This window comes from Lichenostomus cassidix, chromosome 4, assembly GCF_008360975.1.
Source record: "Lichenostomus cassidix isolate B80296 chromosome 4, HeHo_3.0, whole genome shotgun sequence".
NCBI lineage: Eukaryota > Metazoa > Chordata > Aves > Passeriformes > Meliphagidae > Lichenostomus > Lichenostomus cassidix.
The window spans coordinates 28,872,330-28,889,750 of NC_139484.1; the positions used below are offsets into that span (position 1 = coordinate 28,872,330).

The following is a 17,421-nucleotide window of genomic DNA, read 5'->3' on the forward strand; positions in this document are numbered from 1 at the left end:
GTACATCTGTAACTATTAGGTTAACCTGTCTCAAGAGGCATTATTCACTGTCCAGCTTAGTTTCGTATTGTTTTATTAACAACTGTTCTTTCATCTGAGTTGCAGCTACAGATGCATCAAATTACAGACCATTACTCTGTTCTCAGAATGGCTGCATGTGTGTTTGTGCTCTCTAGGATTCAGCATTTCTTCATTGTGGAAGTCCTTAGTGCATAGATGAGTTTTGAAGCCAATAATTTACTCGCACAACTGCTTGATTCAACTCAGGCAAATCCGGTTTATGAATAAGCACATGATGTAGGCATCTGAATGGCTCTTTTTATATTTTGCTATTGAGATTTGCATATGTGTACCGTATGGATCAGTTATGAGCACATATGACCATGTAGTAACAGCAAAAACTCAAAGGAAGAGAAAGTTTATATTCTTCAAGGTGCCACCTGCACCAGTAAATGCTGCACCAATTTTAATTCAGCTGTTGTTTGATTCTTTTTAGATTGTGAACTTCGCTGAAGCTCTGACTCTACCTCCAGGCTGCTGGAATGTATTTTCTTTGAAGCTCAGTGTGAAAGACACTGTAACGAATGTGCTCTCTAGTATTTGTTTGTCCACAAATGTGGGAGTGATGTTTGAAATACCTCTGCAGATATATTCAACTTTGTCCAAGGTATTGTATCCAGTTGTGTGTTGAATTATTATTAGGCACTACAAATCCAACTGCAGCAGTGTCTCTCTCAGGCCAGAAAACTGTTTCCTAGTCCTGAAAGAAAAGCTCAGTACCAGACCACTCTGGTAAACTGATCTGTAGCTTGAGAAGTTAAATCCCCAGAGTAGAAGAGCATTAGAATTATAGTTGTTTTGGCACTTAATTTTCTTGATTCTTAGTTCTAGTCCTTAGTTCTCATATTTGACTCTATGAAATTATGCACTGAGAAACTGAAATTTGTTCTGTTTTGTCATATTTTTCTTTTGTTTTTCCAGCAGGGAGATCTTAATTTTGAAGCAATTGCCCACTGTGATATTCAGTGCTACCTGGGAAAGTCTGATTCAGGTAGGCTCGTCTTACACTTTTTTTAGCATCTGACGGTAGTTTTATTGTTGAAAATTCATTTTATATAGCAGGACTTGTAATAAGAATATGGAGATTGTTCATGCAAGCACTTAGTTTATGTTTTTTGAAAAACATCTACTTTTCTGGGAGTATATAAATGGCTGAGGGTACTGAAGTACGTGGTACGGTATTTCAAACATCTAATTCCATAGCACGTGCTAAGCTATTGTTCTGTCTTGAAACATTATTTTCATTTTGGATTTTAGTATTTAAGACTCTCCTATGAGTTCTCATTGGTGGTGTATTGCTCTTTCCTTCTTCATACAGATTTTCTCAAGAGATGTTGAGGTAGAATGGTAAAAGTGTCCATTAACTCAAAGTTATGAAAAAATGTGCATAACCTGGGCCCAGATGCTTGTAATACTTTGATGAAAAACAACAAAAGAAAATCATTGATTAATATCCACCTGTATCCAGAGTTAAATTTGAAGGCCTTCTCTTTACCTTTTCTTACAGCAATAATTCCATAGGTTTCTGCAAAAGATGGTTTATCAGGCTTATAAAACACCATCCTTAACACTGTATCATGTGAAGCAGAATAGTGGTGTAATGGTTTTTATTCTCTGTGCAGTAGGGAGTTTCAGAAAGCAGCTGGTACCATAGGCTTTAAATGTTAGAGTGCTCTCCTGAAAGTGTTTTCAAGATGACATTTCATAAAATGTATTTCTGTGTGAGGATATGAAGAAGGCAATAGTAGTCGGTCAAATGTGAAAAGGAGAATTGAGGTGACATACAGAAATATGTGACTTGAACAATTACTGATACACATGAATGCTTAGGTACATGTCTTAGAAGCAAGTGTTTGGTGGTTTTTTGTTGGTTTTTAAAAAAAATTTGTATACAAGGATATGACTGATACAACCAAATCCTTGTTGCTTACTTTATTTTCATTCTAATAATACACATAATGAGATCTTTGCATACAGATATTCTGCTTTAGGATACTGATATTTATTAAACAGAAATGTGTCATTCATGAGCCTGAAAATACTGTCCTAAAGAAATTGCAGTTGGATTGTTCCAGTAATGACCAATCTCAATTCATTCCTTTAAGGATTATAAAATAAAGTACATTCACTTTCAAAAGAAGTAATTTTTATTTTCTTTCAAAAGACGTTTGCTTTTCTAACAGCTTCCTGCTATGTGAAAATGAACCAATGGGAGTCTAACGTTCTAAAAGGCATTAATCTTTAGACTGATGTAAAGCCTTGCAATGTATCTTAAGAAGAATTAGAGAAAACTGTCAGCATCTATAAAAGAAGCTAAAATGAAAAGACAATTTTTGGCAAACTGTGGGGATTGTTCTGCTCCCTGCTGTTGCTATGATACTATATTTTTTACCACTGTATAGTGTATTATCTTGATACTTTCCTGCCATCAGTGGAAAGTACTGTGTAGACTACTGATAACATGTTTACTTTTCAATAGCATTTATTAGAAGTAGCAGCAATGAAAAGGGCTTACCTAGAGCATACAAAGCCTGTGCAATAACTATACTCTTGTTTGTATGTGCAGTTACTTTGGTTTTGCAGATGTATTTCTTAAAGCCAATCTGATATGGAAAATAATGTATATATCCTCTAATATTCTGACTTCGAAGGGGAAAAGTGGGTTGCCTTTTTTATTTTTGGGTCTGGCCCTTTGCAGATACTGATAACTCATGTTCAGAAGTAGATTGATGGAGGAGCCAATATTATCTCTGTTAAATCTGAAAAATCTATTGTCATTTTAGCAAATCTGCTTTGGCAGAAGAGTCTCTCTCTGGACCATTCTGCCTGGGATGTGGATTCCGAGCTTGCAAGTGACCTTTATGAAAGATGGCAAAAAATAAGACGTGGGGAAGCATGCAGGTCTGTACAGAATCTCTGTCCTGAAGTATTCTTAATTAGAACAAAACATTTTGGACTATTTTCTACACTTAAGCTAGTTCTCTTGAAGCACATGGAGTTTCAGAGCACCCCAGACACCCCCAGCTTTCATTTCAAGGCACTGCCAGACATAAGTTCAGACATTCTGCCTGAACTTCAGAATGTAAATAATATTCTGACTAGTTATCTCACCAGGGCTACCTAGCATGAGAGCAGTCAAAGCCTGTTTTACCAGAGCATTTATGGAGTTGCATGAATCTTTCATCAACAGGTTGCACAGTAGTCTTCTCTGGATTAGGGTCTTTGAATGGCTTTCAAGGCTTTTAGTCCCTGGCCCACAATACACAGAAGTTATGCTGACTCTCTGCTACTAGGTTACAGCTTTATGGACTTGATTTTGTAGAGACCATTTTCAAGGAAAGATTAGTTGATGCAGTTATAGGTCCTGGCAAATAATCTTTTTGTTGTTGGTGTTCTTTGTGTGAAAGAAAAAAAATAACATTTTCTGGTTTTGCCAAAAGCAGGAGAAGTATTTTAGGACCGGCTCGCTTTATTCAGCAGAAGAACTCTGAAGAGGAATCCTTTGCCTTTTTCTTGCCACGGTTGACTACAGAGCCTGGCCTTACACTCAACTTCAGTGCCACAGCTGTTAAAAGTAGTATGGTGAGGATGGTTGTTACAATGCTTTTTTCTGAGTTGATGTATGTTTAGCTTGTTTAATTAAATAACAAAGCCTGTGGTTAATATTTGGTGCTGCGTAGCATTTTCATACTGCTTGTAAATTAGTGTTTTGATGTAATTTAAGACACTAAATTTGTATCCCTTTGGCTCTTTGATAAGTTTCCTAGCTTCCTAGTTGTAGTATTTTAGTACAAGGACAGGAGTAAAGCAGTGTAGGTCTTAACCAACAATTTTTTGTAGTTGTTAAAACTTTCTTTGCATTCATTGTACCAGTTACATGCTTGTGGTAAAATAATTGACATGGAAGTAGGGATAGGGTGTGTTGTCATTAGTGATACACGTGGTTACAGGATGGCCTTCCTCATGCCACTGCCTTGTGTAACAGGAGTGTGTAAAACATTCATGAGAGATACAACACTTACAGAGCAATGTATCTTCCAGCCAAGCTGACAAGTTATTTCTTTCTTCTTTGTCAGTTTTAGCTCTCTACTAACCTAGCCTAGGCCAGAACCAGTCATATGGAAATAGTTTTCATATGCACATATTGTGAATTACCTTAATATTCCATTTGTCCAATTTAATTGTTAGTCATTACAGTAATTTTTATAACCTGCTTGCATTCTCTAAGAAAGGGTGGCACCTCACTAACTTCACTTTCTACTGTGCAAGAGCCTTGTTCAGGTGTGCCTGCATAAATCAAAATCCAAATGAAAGCGACGAAAGGGTTGTTTGGGGAGTGGGGGCAGTCTGTATTTTCATAGATGTGGTTTGAAATGCACTCTGAGCTGTTTTTGCAAATTATGACATGGTGGTGACATGTCCTGCTGTTCCATGCAGTCTTGTGCATGTATGATTATACTGCATTAAGACAGAAACCAGATTGAAGTCCCTTGAAAATGCAGATCATATTACCCGTGCTGAATTATTTTACCAACCAGTTCTCAAATATGTAGTTTTTAACTCTTTCTTTTCCCCTCCAAACTATTTAGGTAAAATATTTCGTACTAAGAAACCCTTCATCCTTCCCAGTTACGTTGCAGCTTCTGCCTCTTTCTTACTACCCTGATCCCCAAGCTTCACTGAGTCTGCTGAACAAATGGTAATAACTATCTCAGGATACTGTTTTCCCTTTTAAAAGATCTTATTTCCTATGCCTTATGATTGTTGCTTATTTGGGTTTTTTTAGTTTTTCAAAGTGTAACTTAGGTGGGGATTATGTTCTGACCGATTTTGGCAGATACAGCCATGTTCAGAGCAGCTCCCTGTATGGTGCATGCCTTTCTAATGTACCTCATTATTGATAAAACACAAATTGAACATGTTTTAAGCAAGTTTGTGTCTGCCAGATGTAAATTATAGTTGGTCATCCTCTAGGATCTGAGGCTTAGTGCAAGCTGCCCAGGTGAGGTGAACAACTGAGAGAGCTGGGGCTGTGCATCTCCTCACAATGCTAGTTGTTATCTATAGAGTCTGTAGACAGATCAGTGAAAAGAAGGTATTTGAACCATCCCACCAGGAAGAGTTTTCTTCTTGGCCGTTTCTTAGGTAATAGCTCTGGTTGAAGAGCAAACAGAAACCAGGAACAAAAATGCAGGTCCAGAGGCAGGAACCTCAACCTAAATGTTTAGGGTCAGCTAAGTAAATGTTTCTGCATTGGTTTGGACATTCTGTTTTAGAATTTAGATGGTTTAATGAGAAATCTAGAGAAGAGTTAGATGAATAATAAAGGGACCTGGTGAGGTGAGCCAAAGTTCACCAAAATAAGCCCTGGCTGTCACACTTAATTTAGAAAAAATGTTATAGTTGGTAGGACTGTTTGGTTAGAGACAGTGGGATTACTCCTGTGCTTAGGTGTAACTTGTTTATTTGGGGTCCCAATCCTTGTGTAATTGCTTCCCTAACCTCATTTCTTTACATAGGTACATGTATGTGCATATATATGTCTGTGAATATATATGCACATTAATAACTGCATCTGTTTGCATACTAAATATGATTTCCACATAGAGTCTTTCTAGTGGTTTGCAATTACATTTTCTCTGTATTTTCAGACTTTTGTTTCTGCAGATCTTCTAAGTTTACCAGAAATCACATCTATTAACTGGTTCTTTTTAAGCTAATGTCATAGACAGTTGCGACAAGTGAATTTTCATTTCACTGGCTGGAGGTTCATCAGTTTATTATAATCTACATTTTACCTGTTGGTTTTCTTATGTCCGTTTTTAATATCTTAGTGTCAAATGCTTATAATTTGCACTTAGGCAAAGAAAATCAACTGCTTTAAATGAAGTGAATTGGATTTGCAATTTGATTTGCAAGCAAATAGGAATTTGTCCCAAACCATGTGCAGAAAGGAGGATATTTGAATAAGTTATTTGAGATTTAATGATGATTATTTCTTAACAGTTATGCTAGCAGAAAAAGCTTTGGGGAATTTGTGTTTGTGTGGCTTAGAAATTCTGCTTCTTGATTGTGATATTTTACAATATTCTAGCTGGCAGACCTAAAATGCCCAGCCATTTTAATGTGTTCCAAGTGTGTGTAATCCACATAAAACTGATTTGCAGTGTATTCTGTTGAAATGCAGACCCACATTTCCACCATATTTCACATCTGCCAAAATGCAATTGTAAAAGTAGTCTTTATTTAGGAGTAGATGCCAGCATGTAAAAATAAGTCAATGCAGTTCTGACAGGCTGGGTTTCAAATGCTTAACTTTTCGTTTTGGTTTATTTAGGTTCGGCATAAATGCGCAAGCTATTAATTTCACAACCACCGAATTCAGGCTAATGGATGAATGTTCTCACCGGGTAAGATGGCTAATTTTGGTAGCAGAAGTGGTCTGACACACTAGGGAAAGCTTTTTCTAGCTCTGCTGCTTCTGGGTTGTTCCCAAGTGCAATTTAAAGCTGTTTCACAGTATTTTCTTGATTCTTTGGCAGGTTTGTATCTTTGCAGTTAATTGTTTTCATCATTTGAGTCTGTTTTGAATACAGCTGTAGGGAGGAAGTGCATGCATGCTTGCAAGTGTGTGTGTATGTGCTGTTGGGACTTAACAGGCTGACCATGAAGTGTCAGGCTGTTGAGTTGGGGATGTCAGGAGCTGGCTGGTGTTCTTTTCAGTAGAGGGAAATAGTGTCAGGTAGTTCAGGGGAGGAGGAAGCAGATTTCTTCATTTCAGCTTCATGCCATTGCAACTCGTGGATTCAGGTTTGGAATTCCACGGTTCTCTCTGGTTCCCATTGCCTGATTTGTACATGAGTATGGTAACACTTGAATGTGTCACACCAGTGCTGAGCTGTGCTTAAACCCTGAGATGCTGTGTCGTGGATGTCATGATGTCATGGATGACATAAAGAGAGAAAACACTGTAATCAGGGATGTTGGCATAATCTGTTGACCAGAGTACTCTCCAGAGTACCAGGAGAATTTCTTCTTAGGCCTCTGTTTGTGCAAAAGCCCCAAATTAATGTATTTTCTTTGCTGTTTGGGCATGTTGCAGCTTCATCTTTAATGTCCTGTGTAGATACATGTTTCTGCACATATGCTTTAAGATCTTAATGAAATATTTGTACCTTGTAAAAAGAAAAGATTGTGTTTGCTACACTAATCAAAGCTGACCTTTCCTCTCTGGCAACAGTTGTAAGAGTTGTAAAAGAGAGGAGACAGCAGTTCATAAATCCTAGCCTGTAGGCACACTCTGAAAAAAGCAAGGTAGCATAGGAGTAGGAGTGAGTTTCCACAATCCCACTCACCATACTCTTGACCAAATGGAAAAATAGCTGTGGATCGTCACATCAGTGTGTGCAATACATGTCTTTCATTAGATTTAAAGAGCTGTGGGGAATGCATGATTAGATAGGTATTCAGCACATGGGAGATGGATCTTGGTTTGTTAACCAGATCAGTAGTTGTTAATATTTAAATTTTTTTTCATTTGTCCTCTTTTCCCTAGTCAGTTTATGTGCACTGAATTGATAGGCTCACGTTTGAGTGCATATGTGTCTTTGTAGAAAGGGGCATGAGGAAGTTTGCAAATACCATACATGGCTTGCTTTTAATAGTGGCTATTAAATGTGGGTTCTGATAGTTTTATTGTCTTATTTTTCATAAAATAGACTAAGAGTAAAAACATTTTAAACTGAAAAAGATCAGAAAAGCTGTTAATACTACCCATAAATTGAGAAACAACGAAGCAAGAGGCTGTTTCGGAATTTTTTTTGACTGCTGCAGGTATCTGATCACCCCTTTCTAAGAGGAGAACCCCACTTCTGGAAGAGCAAATTTTAGGGCTATTTTCATTTTTTAAATGCAGAAAGAATAAACAGTATTAAAAAAAAACAAAAAAAAAAACCAAAAAACAAAACCAAACAAAATTTACATTATTTCCAGACTAAGTGAACTTCTGGTAGTTCTGGTTTTCAATTAATATAGTAGAGAATTCACTTTGGCTTCTTTCCAGTGACTCAAATGATCAGCATATTTGCCAGCAGTCCCTTTCTCACTTCAGTCAAGTTGTGTCATACACTGAGAGTATAATAGTTGCCACATTTCCCTGTGCAATCAGTGCACTGTCAGTTCTTGTGTTGTGAAGTGTTTCAGAATTCCTTGAATATGAAAGATGCTATATAATTTCTATACCATCAAGGCAAATAAAAGCTGTTTTAAATAATGAAGTAATACATTCCTCATAATAAGTGCAGTAATATGAACTTTTGCTCAAATAAACAATCTTATCTGATGTTTTATGTTGTCAAAATGAAAGACTTTAGTATAACAAGTTAGTTAGCAGTTTCTGCACCTTGCCAAAAATATCTTATGTGGTACTAAGTAGTGATACAGTGCTTTCTTTATTGACATCTTTAAACACTTGTGTTTTTTGTGCGTAAGAAGTGCATTTTTTGTTTAACAGAATGCACATCAAGAGGACCTCATCAGCAAGAAATGCAGTTCTGAGATGCTTTGGTTAAGTTTGCAGCCACTGGAAACCAGAAAAGTTGGTGTAATTTTTACACCTCTTGACTACAAAAGAGTAGCTTCCCTTATTTTAATCAGGTAAGCCAAGTTTTAGTTGTAAGTGAATATCAAGCAACTCAATGTAAAAATGAATTTGCAAAGTCCTGGCACATGGATAAATGATCAACATTTGAAAGTCAGAATACCTCTGGTTTTATAAAAATTCCTTAAAGTGTGTTTGTGCCTTATGTCTCGGTCATTCATTTTCTTGAAATGTGGTCAGAGGACTATAAAGTACATGTGACTGTACTGAGGCAGTTTTGAGTTAAGAGAGAAGCACATTGCATGGCCTTGCTATTATTTCACCTTGACTCCATAATGATAAGAGCTTTGTATCCAGTGGATCTTATGTGCAGCCAAACCTTGGTTGTCTTTGTAGGAAAATAGAGTTTATGGAAGACGCAACCATTTTTATTAGGTGGCACAGTTATTATCCAATGGCAGTGGTTGCTAAACTTGCTCCTTGACTATGTGAAATTCACTAGTGGCTGGTTCTAGAGTGATCCTGTCTCTGTTTAGGGGAAATCACTCCAGGTTTGGCCACTGGTTCTGTTACTGAAACTCTGTCTTGGTTTGGCACCAGAGAGCAAAGCTGTGATTTTGCAATCTTAATTTGTGCTTTAGTGGCTGATTGCTTGGTTTTTTATGTTATGGCAGAAACAACTTAACTGTTCTGGATGTGGTCAATGTGGAAGGCTTTGGAGCCAAAGAATTGCTTAAAGTTGGGGGAAGACTCCCTGGTGCAGGAGGATCCCTTCGATTCAAGGTGCCAGAAGCCACACTGATGGACTGCAGACGACGTGAGTAAGGAGGCACAGGTCTCTGGTTGTGCAGCTGGCTGCTTTGCTCTGCACTGGTACAGATACAGAACATTAATGCTACATAAACACAATGCTCAAAGTTGAAGAGCTTGGCCATGAGAAGCGTAGATTCTGTTTTTTGAAAACTCTGGAAATACACTACTGAAAAACAGTCTGTATTAAATCTTGGTCACTTATGTGTTTTGGATTTTTTTTAAATTAGATTGTAAGTAAAAATAGCAATTTATTTATGAATGTAAGAAAATAATTTTTTGCACTGTAAAATAATTGCTCTCTTTTTTCCCTTTAAGAATTGAAAGACAGCAAGCAAATTCTATCCATTACGAAGAACTTCAAAGTAGAGAATATTGGGCCTCTTCCTATAACAATTTCATCAATGAAAATCAATGGTTACAGTTGCCAAGGATATGGATTTGAAGTGTTAGACTGTCAGGAATTTTTCCTGGCTCAGAACTCATCACGAGAGATCAGCATTGTGTAAGCACTGACAAAATAACTGTAGTGGAAATTTGAAATAATTAATTTCAGGAACAGACACTCCCATAGCATACCATGCACAAAATTTTGAATGGAAATTTAAAAGGCATTTCCCTAAGGAGGACAATAGCATATGAATAATATAATACCGGTTCTTTATATGACCTGTTAGTTTTAAAAAGCAGCATACATGCTTTTATCATGCATTATGAAGTAATAAATGAAAGAAAAAGAGTTGCCACAATTTTTTTTGCTTGTTACTCTCTAGCTTGTTCCAAGTAGCCTAACCACAGTCTAGTCATTTTTTTCCCAACATTGCACGTAGTCTAAAACTGATTATTTGTAAACTATTCTTGAGTGAAAGATACTGTGACTTACGCAAAAGTAAAGTTAATATTACTGTTTTAAAGTAACTGTCATTTCCTATACAACAAATCTCACCTCTGCTGATTGGAAAGGCTAGTCATACCTTCCAGCAATAAAGCAGAATAATGAGATGGGTCAGGGAAGTGGAAGAAGAGACAAATTTGGTGTTTCTTCTTTGTCTTTCCAGTTTTGTACCTAGTACCTGGCCCTTTCTGAAATAATGCTGTCTGTATGCTTGACAGCTGTGCTTTTGTTGATTAACTGAGTTGATCATGTGCACCTCCTTGATAAAAGGAAAATGAGTCACAGTAATAAGAGTATTGTGAAGAGTCACAATAAACCCACATATTTTGCTGTTGTAAGATGACCTGAAAGGCTTAATCTCTGTTATGTGATAATGCTACCTGCATAGTTTAAGTAGATAGTGGACACTTAGTTTAACTGTGCTTTTAAAAATAATACTAAATCATATTATTTCATATTATTAAACTGTTGTTATTATTATCAGATGAATAAATGAATGAATCATATGAGTAATCCAGCAATATTTTAGTAATTTAACAATACTATTGAATTGTGGGTAAATATTATTAAATTAGTTTTCGTATTTTTGTTGTTATTGTTGTTGTGGTTTTGGAATCAATATGAATTCAGCAAATTAAATTCAGCCCTACCATGAAAAAGTAACACCATCTGGTTTTTCTGACAGGTTCACTCCTGACTTCACATCTTCATGGGTAATTCGTGAGCTCACGCTGGTGACTGCTGCTGATTTGGAGTTCCACTTCACTCTCAATGTGACTCTTCCTCACCACCTGTTACCGCTGTGTGCAGATGTGGTACCAGGACCCAGCTGGGAAGAGTCTTTCTGGAGGCTCACTGTCCTCTTTGTCAGGTAATGCCTTCCTCACAGCACCCCTGAATTCCTGCAAGATGCAGTGCATGTGAATGTCATGGTGATAACACCTGTGCTGATGCAGCCCTAACTGAGATTCTGAGGCATACTGTGGTGCTGCTTGCTTTGTGTGGATGCTGAAAACAGTCAGAGTGCAAATGAAGTAACAGTGGTGACCACATTGCCTAGTTCTAGATGCGACAAAAAGAGGCTATAGGGATCTGAAAAATCAGAATTTCTCATTCTGTTTTCCTGCTAACGAAACTTACACTGAGTGATTGAGAAGGTGGTTTGACGGATTAGAAAGATCTTTGTTTTGATCCATATATGTTTGGTGCAATAATACACCATGGAGAGAGAGGATATTTTACATCTACATTTTTAGTTCAGAAGTATGGTGGCATTTGTAGCTCATTTTATGCAAGCGTGTTCTCTAGGAAAAGAAAGAGACAGTATTAAATAAATACCAAAATAATGACAATGACTATTACGAATGAAAAGAAGGCTGATAGGAAGCATATTATGATATGATGTAATTGTGTTGTAGTGAGACTTACTTCTAAAGTTTCTTTAAATCAAGGATTATCTCTTTTAGAATTAACTTTTTCTTTGTTCTGTTTTTTTCTTTGTAATGTTGATGACGGAGTTATTTTATAGAGCTAATAACTAGTAAGGGCAATAACAAAAAACAGGAAAATAATTACTGCTATGATCATTAAAGCTGTATTTTGAGTTTTCTTGTCTGTCTTTTTACATAGAATTTACAAACAAAATATTTGAAAGTCTATCTTTACATTTACAAAGTTAGAAGCTTTTTAACTCTTTCACTGAATATTCCTGGAAGTTGTAGACACCAGTATCTATTGTTTTCTTTGGCAGTTTGTCCCTGCTTGGAGTGATTCTGATAGCCTTCCAGCAAGCCCAATATATTCTAGCAGAGTTCATGAAATCAAGACAGAGGCCAAATCCTAGTGCTTCACCACAGCAGAACAGCAACTCTGTTGACGTAATCAGCTCTGATTCCTACAAGTAAAAATCCTTTTTTTTCTTTTTTTCTACCCTGTTTATTGTGGAGTGGTGCTTTCTGTCTGTATTCTGATATTGCTGTGGGCTAGTTTAAAGGAGACAGTGTTCCAAACAGCCTGTTTTAGAGAACTTTCATCTCAACCCAAGAGGAATGGAGGAACTCAGGGGTTTATTAATCTTGTATATTCCTGGTAGTACAGAAGGTAAAAACTGTGTGATGAAAGTAAAGGATACGCCATGTGTGGCAACCATGGAAACAATGGGAAATACCTGGATGGTTTTCATATCTGACCATCTTGAGTGGTCATACTGAACATGTCAGTGTTTTGGAAGTCTGAGCAAATACTTAGTCTTGCTCAACTCCCACTGAAATCAGGATGTGCTTAGCTGGTATGGTAAATTGAAGACCTAAAGCAATTTCATGGCATGTGAATATGCCCCCAGTTTTTTTCTTACAACAGTATGTCATAAAGCAATTCATGATGGCTTTGTAAAGAAAAATAAATCCCAAATTACTTTTTTTTTTTTTTACTCCAGGGGAAGCTGCAAGACATTTATGGATTCCTATAGTTCTTCAGATAAAGGTAAAGGGAAAGGCTTCTTGTCTGTAGGCACTTCTTCCAGCCGAAGTCAGAGTGCGGCAAAGAGAAGTCCTGCGACCTACAGCCACTCTCAGAAGAAACATAAATGTTCAGTTTACTACAGTAAGCAGAAACCAAACACAGCAGCTGGCAGTGCCATTGCAGCTACTGAGGAGAAACAGAATCCAATTGCAGAGAACCAAATCTCAGCACCAAAAGAGGACATTTGCACTGATGTTGTCAGTGAGAACTGGGTAACTCTGAAATATGCAAATGGCATAAACGTTAACAAGAATTTAACTCTTCCAGAAGACTTTCTGGGTAAAGAAGAAAGTACACTGAAAAATACAGTTCTTATTAAAAATACTTCTTCAGAGTGTGATCTGAAGGAAGATCTTCAAACATGTATGTTTCCTAAGGAAACTAACCTTAAAACTTCAGAAAATCTAGCTGAGCTCAAAGAACAGGAGTTCTGTTCTGTGAAGATGTCCAAGAAGCTACCTGAAAGTCACTTGTCCAGAAATTCACCTCAACAACAGCCAGAACTGCAAGAAATTTCTAGAAAAATTAGTGGTAATCTCTTTTTTTCAAATTCTATCAGTCTAAATTACTAAGTGAAATCTCCTGATGAGTTCACTGTGATCAGGATTTTGTTTTTTATGTGGTACAAGGGGATGTGGTATTTTTTATGCGTTCACCGTAATTTGTTTGTTTACGTTCCTAAGGAAGCAGCTTGCATTTCAAGTTGTTTCATAAATCATAAATTTGCTTGGTTTACAAATTTCAAGTTTCTGTCTTAGCATTTTAATAGTTGTAAGCAGATCTATGACATGAATTCTTTTCAGACACAAATTGCCCTTGTCAGATACTCAGAAGGATCCCAGTTTGCTCTTTTCAGGTCCACTGAATATATGGTGCTTGAGTCACCAAGCAGGCACATTCAGAAGCAGATATTAAGAACTCCATTGATCAAACCACCCAAAATAACAAAAACCTGACGTCAGAATGATGTGAACTTAACATTTTGTAGGAATCTGCAGATCGGTGTTTCTGTTAATAATTGGATAGCTGTATTTTTTATCTTGTTTTTCTTTTTTTTTTAATTGTTGGACAAAGCTGCCTGTGAAGTTTTACTTCTTAGGCTCACAATTAACAGCAAAAGAACACCTGGGAGAAATCAAGAGCAGGATAGGAAAATGTATCCTCTGGAAGCTTGGCTTTACTGAGGCACTTGGCAAAGTGGTTGAATCGTGAAAACTTGGTATTTGCTGTAGCTGTGGCAGAGTTTATTTAGTGAGTGAGCCAGCACAGCAGGATTTCAGACCTTGCTGTTCTGAGTAGATGTTACCATGGGCTCATTGCTTCCCATTGTGTTATCTGTGAGCTGTAGCAGGTACACTCTGCATGCACTCTCAGGTGAAAGCAAGATAGTTTCCTATCAGGTATGTGAGTATTTCTCTGTTTAAAGATATTTAGTAGGATATTTTAAGTCTGAAAAGTACCACGTTGCAGTGTTTGTATCTTGATTATAGTTACAGATCTGATTTTGTGCAAAGAGGGCGTTCAAGACCTCAGGTACTGACATGTTTGCATGCTGGAGAGCAACAGAAGATTCTTTAAAGCTCTGGCAGTCTCACTTGCCTGGTGTTTCATTCACATGTGCTCCTTTTGCAGTTCCCATGGCTGCCTGCTCCAGAGGGGAGACAGTGTCTGGCTCCAAGCTGGGATGTTGTAGTTAGTTGGTAGGAAGCTGTAAAAATGTTTGGGTGGGCCTTTCCCAGTTGACAAGGCCAGTTCAGGACCTGGTGACATTTCTCATGCAGAGCAGCTGAGAGTCTCTGTAGCAGATCACTGTATATGTGTTGCAGATCTCTGAGATACCTGGAACTGACCAGAGGTGGAGTTAATGCTGTCCATCCTGGCAGGGCCCAGGCAGAGGACTGTGACTCAACTGAGCAACTCAGCTAGTTGTTGAGGCAGGCTTCCTCTTGAGGCTTTCGTCTTTTGGACTCTGTGACACCAAAATAATTCTTCTTCCTCACAAGCCTCTCAAGAAAATGAACTTTTAATGTGGAACCCATCCTAAAGAAAGGATGTCTTTCCTTTGTCTTCATCGTGAATGCAGAGAGCATTCAGAGGGGTAAAGCACCAAGTAAAAGCTGTCCTTTCTCCCCATTCAGCATACAGGGGTTTTTTATCTTTGTTTTTTAGCCCAGTATTCTCTAGCTTCAGACTCTACCTTAGAGACTCATGGCTGAGACCCAAATAGCTCAAATTCATATGAGGTTATGTGAGCAGGACTTGGGTAATCTATGTATGCACTGGGAGAGGTGTGCTTGTGAGCATGAACCAGCACAAAGATACTTTCTGGAACTGCTGTAAGAATTTTTACGTAGCATTAGCTTTTGATTTGGAAATTTTTAGTATTGTCAGCCTACAGGTTACTCTTCTAGTGTTTTGGAAAGCAACACAACTCTGTTTGTAAATAAAGGTGGCAGATATTGTGGTTATAACTGGGAGCCCCTTCTCTTCCCAAATAAACTGTTGTTATTATTTAATTGTAGGGAATAGCCAGCAAGTGCCTCTCAGGAATGAAACAGAAAACTGCGAGACTTTAAAAAAACAGATCAATTTAAAGCCTTCCACAGAGAAAAAGATTAATAAGGGACCTAAGGAAGAGACTCCATGCTGTGCAAAAGAGGAGATTACTTCTTCTGAGGTTTGTATTGTGATCTTTCTGCTTTTCAAATTTAAAATTATCTTTTTATTGCACATGTATACACTTATAAGTATGTATGTGTATGGAGGGGTTTTTATGTAGAGTCACAGATCTGAAATACTGGAAATCAGATGAATGAGGAAGTATGCAAATGTGCTGTCTGTCATCCCTTGTGTATTAGTTCTGCTTTATGCAATGAATGATGAACAGTTTGGGTGAAAATTAAAACAGCCATATCACAGCCAGAGATTGTTACTGTCAGAGCAGGCTCAAGCATGCTGGAGGAATCTAATGCCAGCTGTCAGCCACACCAGTGATGTGGGAACATTCTCTGGAGGGGAGGTGGGCATATCGGCCTTCATTTGGCCTTCATTTTCAGACCTGATCTCCAAAACCAGGGCTTTGTATCAGAAACGTGCATTTCTCAGAGTACACCAGGTAGAAGCCCCTTAACAGATTGTGGAGTTGCTGATCATTCTTCACCCATAATTTCTGAGCATGAGAAACACATCAGACCATACTTTTGTTGCAGGCAGCGTAAAACAAGAAAAGAACTACATCAGTCAATTAGTAAACTCAAGAATGTGGATTATGTTAATGTCCTGTCTACTGGATAGAAATCCTATGGCAAAAAGGTGTAAGAAAGAATTGCTTACAGTGCTTGGAAATATGTCAGAAAAGACATGGTCTAGTCTTGCTTTAGGAACTGTTGTTACAAACATCTTTGCATGTGTGGCTGATGATGCCCAGTTTGTTTCTTGCATTTTTTGAAATGACTAGTATTTGTTGGTAAATTACTCCATAATTTCCTCAGTTGTAATTCAAATGAATGCCTTTCCCCCACCCCCCAGCTGCTGAGGAAAGGGAGGATTTATTGCTGCTGAACTTGCACACAAGCTGATCATAAATCTGGCAGATGTTTTTTGTTTTTAGCACATTGGGAATTTTATTGACTGCTTTACTTTTTCTCCATTTTTTTATTTCCCTGAAAGTCAGAGCTAGATGCTGTGAAGGGGAAAATGCTAAGTTTGGGAATTCAAAAATTTCTCTCTCATCGTCTCTTGCTGTCTTGATGGACAGAGTCTTGGAAAGGCTGGTTAAATTGATGGTGCTGGAAAAGAGGATGTGCTGTGGAAAGGCACTAAATCATGAAGTAACTATGCATTTGGGTCAGGTCATTTTGTCCAGAGAAATTTAGCTGGAAAAATCCAGTGGAGTTCATTGACTGAGGTAGCTTCATTTTATAACGTACATATTGTCTCAGTTTGTATTTTTGCCTTTAGCAAGAAGACGCATATAGGAAGAAGAAACCTCAGGAGAAAAAGGAAGGAAATGTACCAAATATGAATTGGAATAGAAATAGAACATCCAGAAAAAATAAGAAGAAAAATGTAAATACATCTACAAGGTATGTGTTGCCTCACCAAATAATGAAAAAACCTAGAGTTGCTGTAATGTTTCTGCAGGTTTTGCATAGTACATTAGTCAGGATTGCTTTACCTGTTTAAATAATGAACAATTCAGTCTTCACTTCAGTCCTGGCCCACGCATTTATTTTTAGGAATGTGCAGTATTAAGTATCACCAGCAAAAAAAAAAAAATCTAAAAAATTAAGTTTTTAATCTGCATGTATATAAATTTACCCCAATTTGTATAGCAGTGGTAGCTCTCTGTTAGAGTCTGGAATGTGCTGTCTCTGAAGTTTGGATGGTTAGCTTACTTCCCGTTGTGTATTGTGAAGAGGACTTCCAGTCATGTATTCTTTTCAGTGAAAAAAGGAAAATAAAATTATTGAAATGATTCCATCTTCAGGAGAATCATCTGTTGTATTGAGTAGCTGAGGGAATGTTGTCTTTTACC

General features: G+C 37.5%; 1 protein-coding gene across 5 annotated transcripts in view; it reads left to right on the top strand.

The window, feature by feature from the left end:
• TMEM131L (transmembrane 131 like) overlaps positions 1–17,421 on the top strand; it is a 79,247-nt gene that overhangs the window by 51,737 nt on the left and 10,089 nt on the right. For 3 of the 5 annotated variants that reach the window (XM_085058540.1, XM_085058542.1, XM_085058543.1), the window contains 14 exons: positions 497–667; positions 982–1,051; positions 2,844–2,961; positions 3,501–3,642; positions 4,650–4,759; positions 6,398–6,470; positions 8,573–8,715; positions 9,334–9,476; positions 9,788–9,974; positions 11,050–11,235; positions 12,115–12,264; positions 12,799–13,415; positions 15,407–15,561; positions 16,845–16,969. In XM_085058540.1, coding sequence (XP_084914666.1) covers positions 497–667; positions 982–1,051; positions 2,844–2,961; positions 3,501–3,642; positions 4,650–4,759; positions 6,398–6,470; positions 8,573–8,715; positions 9,334–9,476; positions 9,788–9,974; positions 11,050–11,235; positions 12,115–12,264; positions 12,799–13,415; positions 15,407–15,561; positions 16,845–16,969 — 2,390 coding nt within the window. The remainder of the gene's footprint in view (positions 1–496; positions 668–981; positions 1,052–2,843; positions 2,962–3,500; positions 3,643–4,649; positions 4,760–6,397; positions 6,471–8,572; positions 8,716–9,333; positions 9,477–9,787; positions 9,975–11,049; positions 11,236–12,114; positions 12,265–12,798; positions 13,416–15,406; positions 15,562–16,844; positions 16,970–17,421) is intronic. The other 2 variants (XM_085058541.1, XM_085058544.1) reach the window with 1 other exon arrangement.